The 21,122-nt window shown below is 37.3% G+C and overlaps 1 protein-coding gene and 1 long non-coding RNA gene across 5 annotated transcripts in view; both read left to right on the top strand.

Moving 5' to 3' along the window:
- The window catches only part of NOL4 (nucleolar protein 4), a 190,529-nt gene that overhangs the window by 107,741 nt on the left and 61,666 nt on the right, over positions 1-21,122 (top strand). For all 4 annotated transcript variants that reach the window (XM_017727413.1, XM_008644908.2, XM_008644907.2 and 1 more), the window contains one exon: positions 3,135-3,418. In XM_017727413.1, coding sequence (XP_017582902.1) covers positions 3,135-3,418 — 284 coding nt within the window. The remainder of the gene's footprint in view (positions 1-3,134; positions 3,419-21,122) is intronic.
- LOC108444977 lies at positions 3,425-13,115 on the top strand. The gene is made up of 2 exons (XR_001859701.1): positions 3,425-11,442; positions 11,923-13,115. It is a non-coding gene; the product is annotated as an uncharacterized LOC108444977 (long non-coding RNA).

The raw sequence follows: 21,122 nt of genomic DNA, 5'->3' as shown, positions 1-21,122 counted from the left end.
AGGAGGTTGTTCCCATATCCAAGGATGAACATTGCTTTCCTATCCTGGGCGAGAACTTCCTGCCTTTTTCCCCAAACCCAGTCATTCCTAATGTGGGCTGTGTTTCTGATGCCTGAGAAACTCTTGCTTTAAAGTAGCCTTCTTCTTAGCAAAAATAGACAGCTGCCCAGGGATGAGGAAGGTACTAAACCTTGTAATCTAGTTACCTTGGTAACATCTGTAAGAAACTATTGCTATACCACTTTCTGTTTTTCCTTCGTCTCTTTTATGGAACTACATACTCTGTTTACTTGACAAAAGTGTGATTTATACCATACCCAATATAGCCATTCTCCCAACCATTATCCTGACAAACAAGTTCCCATTTCTAACAAGCAAGGTTAAATGACTGTAAAAACAGATATTTGACTTTATAGTGGAAACTGAGATTTGCCATCAAGTAACTAAGCATTTGCTAAGAAAAGCAAAAATCTTGTAAAAACTTTTTTATTGTTTCAGAGTATTATAGTGCTTGATCACATTTACTCAGCACAGGAATTCTTTTCAATGGTCATGTTTTTTTCTTCTGCATTGTGACATTCTCACACATTTGTAAGATTCAGTTGTCAACCATATGTCATACAGGGCAACAAAAAAAGAAAAAAAAGCATTATTGCTAGGCAAAACTAACAGCTGTGCTTGAGAATTGGCTGTTCCTGGATCTAGCTCCTAGCACAGCTCTCACCATTCCCATTTAGCCGTCTGTGTCCTGGTAGTGGTTCCTCTGCACTGTGTGAGCTGGGACACTTGAGTGCCAGCACACAGAAGGTCCTGAGGGATCAGACTTACGTGCTGCTGGGTAGGCAGTGCCCACACCTTTTAGGCGGTTTTTTGTATCTTCTGGTTACTCACCTGTTTCTCTCTTTGTTGCCAACTGTAGGGAATTTTCTGAGCCCTTCAAAGGGAAGAGCATCCCTTACTCAGTGACCCATTCAGTAATTGATTAAATTAATCTGAAACTAACTCTCACTTTTTAAACTGCTAATCAAGAAGCCAATTATCTGTTAACAGTCCTAAATACAAATCAGCAGTAACCAAAGTGTTCCTCTGTTAAAAAAATCTGGATTTCTTTCTGTTATCTCACAGCTTTTAAAATAAGTTGGAAATGTGGCTATTTTCTTTAAAAAAAAAGAAGAACCCATATTAGAATTCCATTTTCTATTTTGGAACAGTAAAACAGCTTATTTATTTCTGAAAGTGTGTTTAGAATTTTAGCCTTTTTTATGTGTTATGGCCTTGAAGACATAAGTCTCAGGGCATGATAGAAGGTTTATTAAGGATAAATCCTACTCTTTTTATGCACTTACATAGCTGAAATCCTCAAGCAGCATTGTTCTGTTGCAAGTTTGGCTGGGGTATACATTTAAGAGCCTTACTCTATGAATGTTATGTCTTTTATTTTATATACATTTGTATGTGCAAAAGGTAATGTAAAAGAAATACATGCCAAAGCATAGTTTTATTTTTTTATTGCAGCCATTAATTATACAGCTGTTTTAGAACAAAAACATTGTTCTTTAAGTAAAATTATTTAAATTATGACTCTTAATTTTTATTGTTGTTGAAATGAGACTTTCTTACAGGTTTACAAAACAAAGCAATTTAAAAAAGATGTTTGTAGTGCATGCCCAGTCCTGTATATATTTATGGCATAAAAATGTTGTTTGAGTGCAGCAAGTAAGGCAATGATGTATGATAGCTTGTCTATGGCTTTCTAAGTATTTAATTGAATTAGATCCCTACCCGTTTATTCAGTATTCTCCTCATTTAAAAATCTGATCTGAGAGAAGTGAATAGTTGTTTTTTACTGTAATAATGATGGTGAGTCAACAATTTGATTAATCATGAGTTAAAGTATGAGTATTTCTGAGCACATCTGTTAAAGGACGTGTCCTGATTTTTTTTTAATTCCTCATGTGTATAAATGTGTTTGCTTCTTTTCCATGGAAGTTGTTTAGAAGGGCCCAAAAAAGAGGGTATATTAAGGTGCTAATATATTAAGGTGCATCTCATCCTGTATCTCCAGTTTCAATCTGAATGCATTCCTGACTACTGACTCCCTGGTTTTGTTTCCAGATTCATAGTCTGCAATAAAAGAAGGCTTGTAGAGCCCTGGGCAGGTGTTTGCACCATTAGCAAAACCGTGTAATTTGCCAAAAAAGAAGTGCTTTAGAGAACAAGAAGTAATGAAATTGAGTGCCAAATTCTGCTGCCATTTAATCCTTTGAAAGATAAAATGTTTTACTAGGTAGCCTGTTGGCCAAAAGATTGTTTGGAATCAAAGAAGGGCTGAGTGGTAGCACAGGTGGCACATTCCAGTGCTGACAAGGGCAGGATACACAAATCCATAAGTATGTGAAGACACAGATTAATCATGCAATCCAGCTGTAAAATCTTAAGGGTAGCAATGACACATCCAGAGTTTTTAGATGGAGCTTTCAGGTTTATAATTTAATCCACTATTTATCAGTATTTTTAAGCATGTTATGACATGAATGAACGAAGTGAATGGGCACCTAACAAAATGAAGAGAGGATCTTTTTTTCTGGAGTCAGCTCTTCCAGTATAATCTCCACTGGCAGCAGTGAACACATCAGATGTATTTACATTGTATCTCTGCAAGAGGATGTTTATGGATATGACATGTGCTGTTCTGCACACTAAAAACTTGAGATTCAGATTCTCTCAGTACCACGTGCACCTCTGTTGATTTCAGAAATATGTAATACTGCACTGATGAGCGTGGTATAAGAATCTAAATAGATCCATAGGCATATGGACAGACAGATTGATCAAGGCAGACTTTATCACTTTGTCCCTAAAAATCCTTTGTGATTATCTTTTATGTACACAGTGATACTAAAGTGTCAGCCCAGATAATTTCCCTTAACTTGCTAGTATTTTATGGATTTACTTAAAGTTTTACTTGAAAATGTGGAGGAGTGTGTGTGCACTTTTTGCAGAAATGTACTGGTGCTAGTAATTTTAACAGTTTTCATTCTGTTTTGAAAAAACATTGTGAATGTATAAATTATGTTTGAACTGGACAGAGATGATTATGTGGCATGTGACTGAAAATATATATTTTTTAATAGATGATTCAGCCGCAGAGAGTTTTAATGGCAATGAGACCGTGGGACACAGTTCCAATGCTTCAGGGGGAACACACTGCAGGGAGATGGCAGAAACCAACAGTAATGGCAAAACAAATCTGGAGCAGGATGAGCAGCCTCTGAACCTGAGTGACAGTCCCCTCTCTGCTCAGCTGACTTCAGAATACAGACTAGATGATCACAGCAGTAATGGAAAGAACAAATACAAGACTCTCCTAATTTCTGATCTCAAGATGGAACGGGAGGCAAGAGAAAATGGAAGCAAGGTAAGATGCTTCCACATGGTCCAGATATGAAACATGTAGTTCAGAAAAGAAAAAGATTTGTGAGGCCAAACTAAAGGTTATTCCCAGCTAAGCACTTAATGCAATGTGTCTAATGTTTGTCAGATCATTACTTAAATGCCATACGTAGATTTGTATGCTCTGTTACACATATATGATGCATACATACATTAAGGGTATATGGATGTACGGGGGTGAATACATATGTACAGGCAAATATATTGTGCTGACACACAGGAAAAAATGGTGTAGTTCTCCATCAGACATGAACTTTATCAATCCATTTATTGAGAACTGTCAACATTACTGATTTGAAAAAAAATTAAAGTATGTATATAACATGATACATATATATATGTATAGATATGGAGACACACATATATATATGTATATTTACAGATGGCCATCTCATCACATCTTTTGTGTATCTATAGAATTGTCGTGGTTTAAACCCAGCTGGCCACTAAGTACCTCCCAGCCACTTGCTCACTCTCCTCCCTGCCCTGGTGGGCACAGGAGGAGAATGGAAGAAAGGTAAAACCTATGGGTTGAGACAGGAACAGTTTAATAATTGAAATAAAGTATATTACTACTACTACTATTACTACTACTACTAATGATAATTCTAATGAAAAAGGAGACAACAAAAAGAGAAAGAGGAATAAAATCCAAGAAACACAAGTGATGCAGTTGCTCACCACCCACTGACCAGTGCCCAGTCAGTGTCTGAGCAGTGATTGACAGTTTCTGGCTAGCTTCCCCCAGTTTATTCACTGGACATGATGCTCTGTTGTGTGGAATATCCCTTTGGCCAGTTTGGGTCAGCTGTTCTGGCCTTGCTCCCTTCCAGCCATTTGCACACCTGCTCTCCAGCAGAGCCTGGGAAATTGAAAAATCATTTACTGAGCACTGCTTAGCATCAACTAAAACATCAGTATGATGTCAATATTATTCTCACACCTAATCCAAAACACAGCACTGTACCAGCTACTAGGAAGAAAAGGAGCTGTTTCCCACCAAAACTTGGACAAGAATGAATCCGTATGAATGTTAAGTGTGTATGCCCAAGAAAATTCCTACCAGTGAATTATCAACGTCTGAAAGGAAGTGATTTGGTTTCTTCATGATTGTGTTATGCAGGCACCTAACCTGAATTAAAACTGACAAGTTTGCTTTAAGAAGCTGTAATCCCCTGAGGGCTTTTCGCTGTGGTTTCTATTACGTGGGTAAGGAGAAGCAAGGGTGTTGTTTTGTAGATAAAGACAGATCCTATAGATTAAGTTAGCTAGATTCCTAGGATGGTGTTTTTCATGAGCGCCTACAGTAGGGAGGGTGAAGAAATGGCATATGTCATAGAATTTACCCATTGAGCTTACTGGTCACAGGTTCCTTTTATTTTTTTTATCTGATGACCAACTGGCTTACCATTTTACAGCAGCAATAATAGGATGTGAGTCCTGGATCCAAAGACTCTTAATGCTAGTCACTAGCTTTCAGTAGCCTGACAAAATAGATATACTTTGAATGGGCACATTTTTTTACAGTGCTTTGAAACAGGAGTGTTAAAATCCTTAGGCATACTTAGAAAGGGATTGTACATGACTGCTATCTAGAGAACAACATTTAATTATGCTAAGGTTTTATCGCCTATCTTCATTGCCTGTGGAGTAAAAATAAAAACTTGTAATGTTTTTGTAACTTAAGTGTCTAAGTTTTAGTGGGTAGAACAAAGGGAGACTAAATGGGAGATTGTTAGTCTTTCTCAAGGCCATTTAGCAAATCATGTATCCTAACACCTTCTCCATAAAATCTTTATGAAAAACCGTTTATCTGTATGGAATACATTTTTTCTCACAACCTTGCATTTTATGGAAAGCGTTCTGACTAGCTGTAGTCTCAGCCTGTGTATGCACCCCAGAGCTGGATGTACTCAGTACTTTGGGTTGCACACTGAGTCCCAGATTGGCTGATATGAACAGTATCTTCTTTTGCTCCGGGGCAGATTGTTCTAATGAACCTTTTATAAGCCCGTCACCCAAATACTGACAGACACACAGGCTCTTTTGCCTGAGGTAGGTTGTTGCTTTTGCCATCAGTCTTGCAAATACACAAATAAGCTTGGCAAAGATAGGGAGGAGTCTTAACGTGAAACTCATTTATAGCTAAGATGAGAACACAGCCTAATGTTCAATTTCCAATTTGAATCAGTTCCAACTCAGTTGCAAAAAAAATTTATCGAAAAGTGTTAAAAATCTATAATGAATTGAAATGACAATCCAAGCCATCTCATTCTTTGCAAATTTTAAGAGGCCACAATCATCCCCCACATCAATACATTCTTTCACACTCGCTGTCATCCTGCCCACTCTATATTGCCAACAATATGCAGATTTTTCTCCTCTTTTTGTCCTAGTGAAACTCATGTTGGTGTTTAGAGTTCATTTAAGTATACAATTAATTAGATATGCAGTAAAGATTATTAAATATAAAGACTTCAGGAAGAACACAATCCTGGGATAAACAAAATTTGTTAGAGATTTGTAAGATGAGCTACTGAAGAAAATATCTGCTTTCTAAGTGAGGGGAAATATATTTCAAATATTGGGCTAGTATCAGAGGAAGAAATACATTATGCTTCCTCCAACTTCTACAATGTCCCATTTAACCTGCACAAGATGTTATTTTCTTGGGACAGTCAAGACTGTGAAACTCAAAGGCAAAGGAATGGAGATAAGAAGATCTCTTGGCTGACATGTTCTGATAGATAATTTTGTATGTGCTGCAGAATTATGATCAGAAGAAACTGTTGAGATAAAAATGGTAGGTTTTCCATCATATTGTCTTTGAAAATATGACAGCTAATAGGGAAATCTTTTTTGGTTACTTCTTTGTGGAAGTTAAATTTTTAGAATATTCATCTTGTCTATACCTATTTGAAGCAATTCTATGCTTATGCTATAGGGAAAGTTTGCTAAATAGTGGTATCATTCTGCAAAAATCTTGGATGTCAAAACAGGCATACTTAAAATTTTACTAAAAGCAGGCCTCCCTTATGGACACAGAGGATGTAATTAGTGATTTGTAAGAAATATAGGGTTTGGGTTTTTTAATAAGAAATCAAGTTTTCTTGCCTGAAAAGACTCTGGTAAATAACTGGGGATTAGATAACCCTGTGAACACCTAGAGTATATTATTTAAAGATTGCTCAGTTCAGCTACTTCAGAATATGGCTTTTAAAACTGGTGTTAGTAGCACTCTTTAAAGAAGTATGACATTTCAGTGGACAGTGTTACTTTGAATTCTCAGTTCCAGGCAGTGAGAATGTGTGGTAATCTCTTCTTTGTACAAAAAGACCATGAGCTGAGTGCAGTGGAGGGAGTTACCAAGTTGTAACGATCTTAAAATCTGATCAAAATGTTCTACTATTCACTGAAAAAATGTTGTGCAAGGACAAAATGAGTTTTCATAGTGTTAAGTACATATATGTGTATATGTATATATATGTGTATATATATATATAGGCTTTATATGTATGCTTTTATTAAGCTTATATGAGGGGCCAGATCCTCCAGTAAGACCTAGATGTTCACAGCAGCAGAAATTTCTACAACCATTTAGGGCTAAACTGAAGTCTGAAATTTTGCATAGCTGCAAAAATATGTACATAAGTTTACGTTGACTGGGCTGGGTCTTTGTACTACAAAAGACTTAGAAAGTATTCATCAGCAAATGCTCTTCAAATGTGTTCTATGAATTCAGATAGCTAAGTGCATATATAAATTATTTTAGATTGTTAATTATGTGTGAGCCTGATGGGTTTTTGTGTGACTATGGTGAAGTCTCTGTAGCATTGAGATTTTTTATTGCTGATTCTTTTGTTGTTGCTACTTCCTGGACCATATATTTTATTTTTAAAAGTTATTATATAGCTTTATATCTTCTTCATTATTTATTTCATGAAATATAGCAAGCCTGCTCCTTTTAAATGATTTTGTCTTTTCTGCATTTGGATAACAAAGTTATTGTAATACAGTATGGGAAAACAGGCTTTTGAACTCGCCAGTCATACTTACATTGTGCCACTATTTTACCTGGATTAATAAATAATACCTTCTATCTGTATTGCAAGGAGCACTCCTAATATGTAAAAACTTCTCTTTGGAATTTCCCAGATAGAAACATGTGCTACTGATCATAAATGCCTAGGAGATGCCTTAAAATGAGGTGACAAGAACAACACACATGCCCATTTTGTCCAGATACCTACTAATTGTAAACAGTTGGTTTTCTTTCTTTCTACCAGATGAAATTTCTGATAGAAAGTTGGACACCTTGAGTCCCTGTGGATGTATGGTAGGCTAAGTTAACATGCATTATGTTTAGCTCAAGTGTGTAATTGGCTGCTTGAAGAACTGCACAAGATAAGAAATTTTTCCCCTAAGTCTGAAAAGTAAAGCATAGTTTTAAAGGAGAGAACAATAAATAATGATTGCTGCATACCACGACCTTTAATTATAATATTACATTCTAATGTGTGTGTCATTACAGTTACAGTTGTTCACCACAAAGCAGAGCTTTCATGTAGTATCTAAAACTAAAATCCTTCTGTCTCTTCTTTAATGCTGGGCTTTTGAAGTGTTTCACAAGCTTTTTTCTACAGCCTGATGTAAAGAACAGTGTTATTGTCATGGGCCACTGCCAGGGGCTGCTTGCTTCCAGCAATTGCAACTTCAAACAGTGTTGTAATGGGTGTATCTACACTATGGCAGGTTAGCCTGGCACGCTGTCTGCTTTTCACACCAGCCCCACTCCAAGAAGGCATTTAAAAGCTTTAACCTTGTATGGCATCTGAAAGCCAGAGCATATATGAGGTCCTGGGTGAAGTTTGAAGTTCCTGCACAATACTCCAGTTAAAATTTAGTCATGTTCAGTGGTTAGTCCAGCTGTAGAATCTTGTAACATCTGTTTTGCTGGAGCTCATCATTACCAAGGGAAACCAGGCATGACTGTCCAAGCAGCCTGAGCTGTGTGTACAATTATACAGATAAGCCTGTTGTCATCTGCTGGTGAATCCAACTGGTTTCCAAAAGTGCACATGAATTTAGCCACAGGTGGACACCATCTACAAGGAGCAAGGTAGAGTCTCAATGTATTTCTTCCACACTCTCTTTCCTTTTAAAAGATATGATTGTATTTTAGCAAAAGGTGGAAGGTCATTCTTTATATCCAGGGAATATCATCACATCTGACATTGTGTTTCTGAGGCATGGGGAGTCACTGCCTGTCTAGTTCCCATCTGCCTGTGTTTCTGTCTGCAGGTTTTCTTGGGGAAATGGCCATGGTCAGAAAATAAGGGAGCATATGACTTTTTCTAAAGCAAATTGAATCCTTAGGAATTGCAGTGGACTTTCACAGAGACTGATAGAGGCCTATTGAGAAACTTAGGAAGTAATTTATTTTAAAAAAATTATTAATGAAATGTGAAACAGGTGTGCATCTATGTGAAGCAGGAGTTAAAATGCAGTCTTTGGGAATTTGCATGTTATTTAGAACAGTGTTGGAGATGTTGTTTTTGTTTTTTCCTTTCTTTTTTTTTACTTAATAACTCAATTTTTTTTTTCTTCCATCATCATTGATTATTTATATTCAACTGGAATAGACAGGTTTCAGCTGAATGGGAGCATTGCCATGTGATACTTACATGATATGGTTACCTCAGTTCTAAGCAGGAGGGAAGGTGGAAAGGGTAAGATAAAAGCGTCTCCTCTTCTTTTGAGGGTACCATTAAACTCTGCATGTTGGCTTTTTTCATACAAAGAGAATAACCTTTTGCCCATCCAGTTTATTTTGCTAAATGTCCAAGTTAAGATAATTAATCGGGATTGCGAGTTTAGCCTGTCAGAAAGGAGCTTTTGATTCCAACTCATCTCTCCACAGAACTTTTCATTGTATCCCTTGCTTGAAGTTGGATCTCACTACCTAGATATGGCATAAGAAGAAATTAGACTTTTTGGTTTTGTTTGTTCTAACTGGTATATTTTATTTCATTTCCATGGTCAGATAGAAAGTGTTCAAGCAATGCCGTATTTTACTGATTGCTGTTTTCTTTATGGAAGTATCTTAAGAGTCTGCAGTCCAGGAGTCTGACAGCCTTATTTTATGGCTTAATTGTTAGGACTAGGAAGAGACTTAGCTGAAATACTGTTTGCTACTGTCATTAATAACTTACGAGGAGTGAAGCAGAGTCTGGTGAAAGGTTTAGGCAGGACATGTTACTACAATTAGTGGCATACTAGATTTTGAGCAAACAACAACAGGAGTGGGGCAGAAGGCAAAGCCAGCATTAGAAACACTCTGGAGCAATGAGATACCAGCACAGAATGAGTCTGCAGCTCCACAAGGGTCCAGTCTGCTCTCATCATTCCAGCCTCAGCACTGAGATGAGGATGGTGACATCTTCCAGCTTTGCCTTAGTTGTTACCTGATGGATTCCATCATTGCTGCTTTACACTAAATCCATGGAAATAGTTTGTACTGAGATTTAAAAGTAAAAATGATAAAAGAAATGAACTGAAGGCAGAATCCACCCCTGCCACCATTGTGTGTAGGTGATAAAGGGCTACATCTTTTGTCTTGCATCTCACATCTTTGGTGTGTGAAGGCAGGCTCAAGTGTTCTGTTGAGGTATGTATCTTTCTCTGCTATGCTCAAGTTTGTGCAAAGGTAACAGGCATGTCAGTGCTTTTCTCTTCTCAGGAGATAGATACACTACAATAGAAGAGGATAAACCTATTCTCTTCTCCTATTCATGGAGAACATTAATGAAAGGAGAAAAAAAGTGTATGCAAGCAGTTTTGTGACTTTCTAATTTTTTCCTGCCCACTCACCTGCAAATTACCCTGTTTTTCTCTCTTACCCAACGAATTGCTGCTTCATGAATAGGCATTTCAGAAGTTGCTGTCATGAAGACTGAGTCCTTTATGTTTTATTTTACCATTTTATCTGACACCTTGATTTTACTCTTCCCTACTTTTAGAAAACAAGCAAGCTGAGAAAAATCACAGTTTTCTGGCCCCAAAAGTCGGTTTATATGTTGTTTGGATAAAGCATGTTTGTTCTGTGAAGAAAAAAGGTGTTCTTTTTTGCTGCTCTTTCGTAGGGAAGTTGTTAGAGGCCACTGAGAAGCTCCGTGGTACCAAAAAAAATTTGATGTTAGTTTATTGGTTTAATAAGCACTATTTAAGCACTGCTCAAGTGTAACAACTATGGTTTTATAGTCTGTTTTTTCCAGACTTGAATCTTCTGATTTTGGGGGTTACCCATAAAAAATGGCTAAATAGATCAATGTTTTTCAGAGCATGTTTTTATTGCCACTACAGCTGCATGAAAAAAACTCAGTGTTGTGTTTGTCAGAAGATATGAATTCTGTAGCATTCTCTAACAGTCACATTCATCAAAATCCTTTGTCTACAGTACCATCAGTTCTGTGTCTAATTCTTCCCATTGGAAGTACATTTAGTAGCAGGTTTTCATGTTCACTTAAAGCTTTTGAAAGTGAAATTCATTTCCTGCAGGGCATTCACAACAATAATGTAACTCCAGGTCAATTAAATGGAAGTTGATGATGCTACTCCAGATTTACATACCCAAAATGGGGAATACAATCTGATTCCATATATGTATGAAATCCCAGCTAATGTAAAACTGGCGTGGAAGAGAGTAAGTTTTGATGTGACCTTTTATAAATTTTCTCAGAAGATTTTTTTAAAAGGAGGAAGTGCACATTGGTCAAGTATCAGAAAGTGGTGCTCTTGATTCCAGATTGCATGTGTGTTGCTCACAGATCCAGCTGTCTATCCTCATTTACTTTTATGTTTGGAGTCTTTGGTCACTCATATCGAAAATGAAGCACTTGTACGTGAAGGAGATGCAGGACTTTCTCCAACTTGATTTTAGTGGCTGGACATCTGTTCAGAAAGCTATCAAGTGCCTCTGCAATCAGTGAGGTAAGGTCTGAAATCACTACTTCCCTCCCTGTTTACAGCCAAGAACGTTTTAAAACTCATGAGTCTGGGAACATGTCTGTACCTCTCAGACAAATTCTTGTTCACTTCAGCATAGATTTGTTCCTGATAGACACCTTCAAGGCTGGACCTTATTACAATCCCTAACTCTTATTTTTGAGGTCTTTTTTGTTGTGGTTTGTTGGGGTATTTTTCCCCATTAGGAAGGAAATTGAATTTTTGTTGAAGCCCTACCACATTAAATGATTTGCTGCACCTTTTTCTTCTTCTGTTATCACATATGCAGCTCCTCTGCCACCTAGAAAAAGACTGAGAGCAAATCTTGCTCTTGGAAGATTAAACACTATTTGATGGTAAATTGAGCAAGATATAATGGGGCAGCAATAATTGCTACCTACTGTGATTGTGTTTAGTCTTAATATTATTTACAGTTAATGAACTGTCATTTTTTTTATTTTTCAGATGCTGAGGTTGAAAAGCTGATCCTCAAAACTAATCTGTGATGAATGGCTTCATAATTGGCTCCTTTCTACACATTACACTCCTTCAAAACTATATTGTTATTCAAGAAGTTGATAATCATGAATGTTGCTCCTAATTTTTTTCTTTCTGGTATTGAATTATTTTCTATATGCCAAGACAAGTCCTGAGGAAAGAGAGAAAAGAAGTCAAAGGTTTTTCTTCTTTAATGACATTTATAACAATATATTGATGAGATTTTAAAATAAATACATTTTTTATTAGTTGTCTTACAGATATCTCAGTTTCTAATCTTTTTTTTTTTTTTTTTTTTTTTTTTTTTAATGAATGCCAGTAGTCAAATGTCTTGCTGAATAGTTGATACACCTTCAAGCTGTGCTTTTGTGTGCTCTCCATAGCAATTGCTGGGAATAATTAATTACATTAGAACCCTGAATGCTTTTTTTGGATACTTACTTATTCATACAGCTGGATTTGCTGGGTGACGTGAGAAAAGTGAATAGGTCAATTTTTTAATAGAGGAAAGAGGGGAAAGAGAAGTAGAATTCAACTTTAAAACTATTTAATTATTTTGTTCTCTTTCGTCTTTCCTTTTGTTGCTTGCCTTTTAACTTCCTTTTGCTGCTTCAGCTTTTTCTGGTAATTCTCATCTGTTCTCCTCCATTTGCTTCCAAAGGCTCATGGGAAGACCTTTCTTAAATTTTGGTTTTTAGGAACAAAAGGATAGATACAGATAACAGTATTACTTACCAGAAAAAAGGACTGTGAGGAATTAACTTTAATTACTGAGTCTAGTCCTCTGTAAAGGGTAACCTAGATAATAGACTTTTACTCCAAGAGGATATGCAAGAGTTCAATTCACAATGTCCACGAAGTTCTGATTAATATCTTTCAGCCTTATAGAAAACAACAGTGGTGCAGCTGTAATATGCCACAGAAAACAGTGAGGAACTGGAATCGTGGTGGATGTCCTAGATCCCTACAACAACAAGGGATTTGCTAGATGGATTTCCCAGATGGTCTCTAGCAGTATCTTATTCCCTGCAGAATGGGGAGTGAAAAAGAACAACTGCCAATAATCCCTATCAGTCTGCTTGAGGTTTTGTCTGCCATATGTTTCATCAAAACGTCCTGCTTTGTATTTCATCTCTAACAGTCACTGATTTTGAATACTTCAAAGAAACAATTAAAAAAGCAGCATCTACATTAGTTATTGAGGCAGGGAGGGGACAGTGGTGTAGGTAGGCATTGAAAGCTATGAAATGTTTCTTATGTTAAACACAGTCAAAAGACAGCCATCAAACAATTTTACAAAATGCATGGTAAGGAATAAGCCACTGACTGCTATGAATATTACAGAATGGTATTCTTGCACAATCAGTAGAAGATCCTGGAAACTGGTATTTGAGAGCTGTGTAAACAGTCAACATTTGTGTTTCACTGGGAACTGATGAAAGAGTATAAAAATATACAGCCAAAGGTAGGGGTCTGTAACTGATGTGAATTTCCATTTCACCCATGTAAGTGTGGCATGCTATGCACATTTAATACTGGATGAATTCCATATGCATCTCTAGAGTTTTCTCCAAGCTGCTGCTTCTTGGAGCTCACAGTGTTTCTATGAAATACTGCAGCTGTTGCTTGGATCTTGGCGTGGTACAACTGAATATTTCCCATATAGATGCTTCTTCTCATCAGCTGCTTTGGTCAGACTGTCATTCTCAGTGTCCCTTCACACCGATTCAGTCTGTGTTTTCCAACTCTTGTCATCATCAATATGCCATGAGCTACCCCCAGACCTGATGGGAAATGATACATGCTGTTCTCTTCATATACATGCATACACACACACTTTATATATACATATATATATTTGTATATTATCCCTTTGTCTGATGAGAACAGTCATATGAAGGGGCCATGAACCAAAGTTGATGGAATCATACAGATGAATCAGGAGCATACAAAGAGCTCATGTTGTTAATGATATGCAATGATACAAACCTAACCTTTGTGTACAGGTGCTCTAGCAGACAAGAGTGTGATTGTCTTTCATGTGTGTTTTAATTAATATTGGGATGAAATCTTGTATCTTGCTTCTGACTCCATTTTATATTTTGGTAGAGGTCATGAAGTAATGTGTTTCCTCCTCTTGTGTTTCCCATGGCATTTGGGAATTGTCTGACTCCATCAGGAAGATCCCTTGCAGAGCTATTCAGAATTTCTGCCCTGTACCTTCTACCATGGAGCTCCTGGGCCGCACTGTCTCAGGATTAATAGAAGCATCTGCGTGAAAAACAGGGAAAGGTGAGTTGATTTCCTTAGGGTTACCATGAACGGCCCCCTTATGGCCTGTCCTCAGTCCACATTATAGTGTGAGCTGAGTATTGGCTCTCAAAAGGATACGTGGATTTTCTTTGGGCCCTATTACTGAATCAGTGATATATGGTTTTTTGGACCCCCTCTGAATGAATTTATCTTTTTCTCACTTTGTTACAGTTAGTCATATGCTCTTAAAAAATCTTTTGCAGATGGAACCCCGTGGGACTGGACCTGTTTCAAAAGCTGTATTAAATGACTAAAATAAAGGTTTTGAAAATTCCTGTTTCCCCCAGTGTGTTGCTTAGCAAGAATAGCTGTGTTTAGTGGAAAAGAAGTCAGATGAGTCTGTGGCATGTGTGCCACCTCACACCCTCTTGGCTCAGCTGAGAGATGGAGGCATGAAGGAATGAGATATAGGCATGTTGTGCTGCTTGTGTCAGTTACGCCTTAAAGAGAACTGTCTCACAAGATTGATGCTTCTCTATGGTTCATTAGAAGCTTTTTAAAATCCACCTCTGTACATTCAATTAAGTGTCCATCCTGCCTTCAGGAAACACGTAATATATAGGTTTATGTAATACTGTAAAAAGATATTGGAATTCCTAACGGATCTGAATGAGTGACAAAACACTGAGGAGCTGAAAAATTTGCTGCATAAAGAGGGAATTACCTTGTTAGAGATAAAGCAGCCATGACTTCCTCACAGATCCCAGTGGTTATTGCCAGTTAATAGATTGTTGTCTGTTTGGAAGGCAAAGTTATTAAAAGACTCAGCAGATGAAACTTTTTTTTAAGGTTAGGTTGGAATCGAGATAAAACATTTTTACAATGGCAGTAACAAACCACTCATATGAAACTAGTTAATCATTACACAAAAATGTCTATGTAAGGTAGGTGTTCTTTTTATAAATATATGTACTAACGAATCTGAAAGTATACGTGTCATGCTTGTGTCATTTAGGAAAATGGTGACAACGATTCCCTTCTGTTCAAGAGCTGAGTGGTCATGTTCCATGGTTCTGTGAATCAGTAGAAGCATCTTGAATGCTTAAAGAGCCGAAAAGGCTTTTAGCATCTCAGACTGCCAGTTGCCTGGCCTAAGCTTTTGAGAAACCTGGCCTAAATGTCTGTATTTCATAGCCTTAAGTACTTAGCCCTGCATACATCAGGTTTGGGATATAAACCCTAGGACAATATTTATTTTTACTACACTCGCTGTGCCAATTAAAGACCATTCTATTTAGTATAAGAGGTAAGTAGTTTTTAAGACTATATCTGAGCTCTGTGGAGATAATTCTTTATCTTCATTCTTCTTTTTTTAATATAAAATTGGCAGGAAGTGTGCTTCTTTGCTTTTAGCCTGTTTCTCCATTCCTATGTTTAGATTTTGATTATATTTAATGCTTACTTTATAATAATGTTTACAGTACCTAGAGCTTATATCTAGGGCTATTTATGTCAAACAGCAAATTAAAAAAAATAGACTGTGTAAGTCTACTGTTAATTGTGAGACAGTAGAACTTTTCTCTCCATGTAATGTAGGCAGTGTCAGTTGTGCAGCATCTTCAAAACTTTTGCTCCACTTTTTACTATTTTTTTCCTTGTTGAAAGTTTTGTCCTTGAAATGTATATGATACTGTGGTGTTAATTTTTATGTTTGTAATTTAACATCTATAATTCATATAGGTGTTACAAGTTCTTTAGGTTATTCTGTTTCTAAGAAGATAATTCTGCATAATAACTTTATACAACATGAATAAGTTGTTTATACCTTCATCAATATTTTAATTGCCAGAGTTTCCTATATCTTAATTATTTGGATTTACATAGCACACTTGGGATTCTGAAAACATCAATAAAAATAAATCAGCTTAACATTACATTGGTCCTGTGAGGCAAGCATGTTCTACCACTGTCTACTGATTAGTAAATACAGGCATGTCATAATTCATTGACTTTCCCTAAGCAAATAATCAATTTCTCCAGAAAAGCTGGAGAAGCCATTTGTTTCCTGTGTGTTATAGCTGAATATGAATCACAGTACGAATTCATATCTCCAGACATTACTGTTCAGTTAAGGTAAAGAGGCAGAGTCAACTCATACTGAATAGCAATTGGAAAGTTTCCTCTGGTTTTATTAGCATAGCTAAAGTTCAAACCAGTTTTTTTTCACTTGGGCTTTGCTGGTTCACTGATGGTCTTGATGAATCTTTCCAGGCCCCATCATAAGAACATGTTTATGTATGCACAAGAGAGCCTGTGGACTACATTGTTAATATTTGTATGATTAAACCTTAATTGCCCTAAAGTCAAATGCTTTCCTTAGTCATACAGCTTCCTGGTAGAGTGCATATAACATAATACAGAAGTTGGCAGCTGTGGCAGTTCATCCTGGCTTTAGGTAGCAGAAGGCATTCAGTTGCACAGAGTTGGCATTTTGTACCCTTGTAGGGACCCCAGGGTAATCTGTGCCCAACATAACCTCGCTGGAAGGATGTGTTTCTCACACTGGCCTTGTGTGACCCTTGCCAGTACTGTACAGTGCTCCTAGTCCATCCTAAGACAGCAATGGGGCTCAGTTGCCCTTTATCTCATCCTCTTGTTCCATTTCAGGCTGTCTTGCACATCCATGTAGGCTCTTCTCTTGACACTTGAGTAAGTTTGGAGTACTTTGGTACAAAGTGCAGTTAATTCCACCTGCATTAATGCTGTGGTTTCTTTTATATTCCTCAGGATAAAAGGCAAACATTTAGCCTCTGAACGTCTCTAAATGTGTCTCAGAACATGAATCTGGCCTTGCAGAGTTGAAATGGATACAGCCATTAATCTGTTGATTGAACTAAGTACTGAGTATGTAGCCCAAACTGAGAGAACTGCAGGGGGATGAGGCTGTAGAAGTGTTAGAGTAATTGTCTGTAGCTATTTAGCAGTTGGGTTTTTTCTTTTTAATTATGAAAAACAGTCAAAATAATAGTTCAAATCACTGAAGCATTGGACTTCAAATCTGGGTTTTCAATTTATGTACAAAATTTGAGTATACCTTTGCATCTGTGTACCTGTATAAAGCAAGTTGTTTCACTTCCTCCTTAAATGTTGCTTCTTACCATACAATCTTTTTTTCACAATGCTTTATTTCATAAAGCTTGCTTGGCTGAATGCTCTCCTGGTTGCCAAATTCATGTCCTGCTTAATAGGTCTTTGTACTTTCCATGTGTTTCTGGCAGGTGCTTTTGATAGTGTGCTTTTATACACACACCTTCAAATTAAAAACCCTTTTTCCAGCAGCCTCACTTTCTAAAACTCATACGCTGCACCCATCAAAGCCATGTGGACACCAAGAGATCCTGCAGTAACTTACATATACAATTACTGGTGTTACAGCAGCTGGGCACAGTGTTTGCCATTCACTGTGTTCTGGGCAAGTGTTAACTGGAACATAGATTTAAAAATTAGGAGCGTCTTTACTTCAAATAGCAAGGAATATACAGAGGTGAGGGCCAAAATGAACACCTGCTAGTGCTCTAACTCTTGTAGTGCTCTGCAAAGTCCTTCTGCTGCAGCTCAGAGGCACGGTGTGCAATAGTCTCCTTCTTCCTTCCTTCTTCTTTGAAAGGACTTTGTCATCAGGACATGACATTTTCACTGCCATGAAGCCATTTTAGGCCCTCACTTCATCTGCCTGTTCCTCTTAATTGGCACAAATGACTTAATATTATTACCCCATATCTCCTGTGGTGGTGTGAACTGCTGCTTAATCACCCTTACAAGTTAATCCAAATCAACTCTATTGTGATTTGCTTCATAATTACTTATTGAGAGAATTAAACTCAAAAAGTGGATCCACTCTGTATGGTGATCTTCTCTTCGTACAGGATTATCACAACAGATGATCTCATGAATTTCAATATCTCTCCTTACACTTCTGCCAGAAGCAGAAGTTTCCTCTGTTACCTCTCCTACAGTGTATGAAGGCAACAGCTAATAGAGGAGTCAGAAAAGCTGCCTGTTCAAAATTCAGTTCATGGTCTGAGTTTTATGTTACCACTGCCTCAGTTCAATGACCTTTTCTTGTAATTGTTCATTTCAGAAAAAAACAAACCCCAAACCACTCAGAAAGACAATTTATTGACTAGAACAAGTGGTGAGATTGGCAAGAATAGAAGGTATTTCCTATCTGATCTTGTAAGCATGCATTACAGGTCATTGCTTTACCTTTGATAAAGTATGAAAGGGAGGAAAAATTCTGAAACTGAGGAAAAAACCAGTAAAAGGTTATGGAGACTTGATGTAGCAAATGGCAGTGCAGAACTGCTGGCAGTAGCAGGTCCCAATGACCAGCAGACAAGCAGGAGGGGGTGTAAAGGTCACAGCTCAGTGCAGGAGGGGCAGGGAGCAAGCCAGGAGCATCCTTGGCTTCCATTTGCTCCTGCTATAGCTCAGCTTTGGTGGGGTTCCCGGGAAGGGGCAAGGAGGTGGAGGTCTCAGGAGAGGTGGCCAGAAAAAATAAAGTGCAATAGTGCACGCAAGGTCCTGATGAGGGAATGGATTAATGACAGAAAGTGTAAGAGCATTTTAAGTGGCATTGGTACAAAATGAAATGTTAACCTCAGAGCCCATTCCTATCTCACATGCAAGGACTTGTATTTACTCTGCAAGGGCAAATTTCCATGGGCTGTGCTCAGGCCCCAGCTGAGTATCTTACAAAGTAGAGATGTTTTCTTTTTACTTTGGTGGAAAGGCAGATACGGGCAAGCAAAAGGACAGGATTTAATTTCAGAAATTAATGTGCCTCACTAATCCTACCCCAAAGCCTTTCATCCTACCTGGAAAAAAAGCAGACAACATCTTACCTTTAATTAGTTAATTGAGGGCAGTGCAGTTTTCAGTGATCAGATCAAGTGAAGGACCAACCATTTTTGGTGTGCAAAGTTAATGTGTAAATAGTGTTCCCATAGCTCCAATTATTTAAATCCTGTGGAACATGATCTCTGGAAAACATAAGGCAGAAAGCTTAAAGTTGGGTCCTATGATAGGCTGTGTATCTTTCCCCCTGACTTTTGAAAGGCTGAATGGTAAATAGTAAAATTTTTTAATTTCAGTTTATAAACCTGGGGTTTTGCAGTTTTAATAACAGCTGGGATTGTCCTAAAACTCAAGGGGAACTTTGATTAAGCATGTAATGCAGAATTTATTAGCAATTAAAAACTACAGGATGGTCCATTTGTCACCCATGTCTTAGAACACGGCCTTGGAAGGCAGTGCATTAAAAGAAATATGTCTGTGCCCAGACATTCTATTCTTACATTAGTTAACCTATTAGTTTCATAGGTTTATTAAATAGAAGCAGCTACTTGGAAAGTTGAATCCTTTAAAGAACATTATCTTTTCAAAAGTTTTTTGTGAAAGTGATTTTATGCTTTTAAGACATTTTGTATAATCATCAATTTATATTTTCTGCCTTTAGTCAAGCTCTGAGGTTAAATTATATTAAATAAATAAATAAAATCATCTCCCAAACTTATTCACTACTTTGAACTTCTTAACAATGCCACTTGTACATATATCCAGAAAATTAATAGTGTATTATAGCACATAATGCTATGGAAGTGGCTAATAAATACGGGATTCTTGTCTGTATGGATAACTCCCACACATCACTTTGAAATTCATTCTACCTAGAGCCATAATTTGCAAGGTGTTTGTTAGATCTTTTCAAAATATAGCTTTCCATAAAAATACATTTAGATGTAAAGTGTTATTTAGACATTTTATGCCAGACTGTTCCTGTTTTACTTATGTCCCAGGTAAAAAATGTTTTTTAAAATCTTGGCTGCCAGGGAAGTTTTATACAGAAAAAGTACTGTTTTGCTACCCATATGGTGCAGTTTATTCTATCAACGTGAAAATGTGTTTGTTGCTATATGTTGTCTTGTTTTTTTTCCAAATGAGGTGTTTTATGCTCTGTCAGTTTTTCTGTCCCTGAATAACCTTTGAAACTAATTTTACAAGGTAGTAATCTTGACAATGGTGAGTTGCTATGAGCAGTGAAAATTTGCATTTGGCTCAAGTAGAAAAACTCCGGTTACTGCTTTCATAAGGGACTTAGACTATTGAGAAGCAGATACTGCTTGTGCAAAGAATGATCTCCCAACCCTCAACAAGCCACAAACTCCTGCCCTCTAAGATGTGAGAGAGATGTGGAGTGAAATGGAGAAGGCAGGCTGGTGAGACTTGGGGATCTAGGACATACATCTTTAGGATGTCAGGTTTCTTCAGTTCTAGTTTTTGAAGATAAACTGGTTTAAATATAATATACTGGATATCTCTGTGTAGGAATCAGTGAGCAGATATTTAAGCTGCTCCTTTACAGGATTCACAGAGGTAAGCTGTGACTGCCAGCATGAGTCATGTCTCTGTATTTTGTTTGTTTCTTACAGCACTGTTGAAGGCATATATTACACAGAAAAATTCAGTAGCTTGAACCCATATCATCACATTCATTTAAAAACACTAAAATTGGAGTTGCAAAATTGCTTGACAAAGCCAAAGAGGTCATATTTGCCAGAAAAAAACAGTTTCTGAGTGCTCGCACTGCTTGTGTGGTGTTACTTTTTAATAATGGAAAACAAAGCTATTAGCATCCTATGCCACACATGAACACATCCTTGTTTCCAAATAGAGCCCTACTAGAGGTACACACTAGGGAGGGGGAACTTTTACTAAAGTTATCCTTCCCTTTCAGTTTTTAAAAATAATCCCTGCTTAGGAATTAATAAAATCTGCTCAGGTTTTCTGATCCATGGCCTGGCCATACAACAGAGCAGAACCAATGCCAGTTCCAGGGACAGTGATGGGGGCTG

The sequence above is a fragment of the Corvus brachyrhynchos genome, unplaced genomic scaffold, assembly GCF_000691975.1.
Source record: "Corvus brachyrhynchos isolate BGI_N302 unplaced genomic scaffold, ASM69197v1 scaffold60, whole genome shotgun sequence".
In the NCBI taxonomy this organism is placed as follows: Eukaryota; Metazoa; Chordata; class Aves; order Passeriformes; family Corvidae; genus Corvus; species Corvus brachyrhynchos.
Note: the sequence above shows the minus strand (reverse complement) of the source record. Positions and strands in the feature narration are given on the sequence as shown.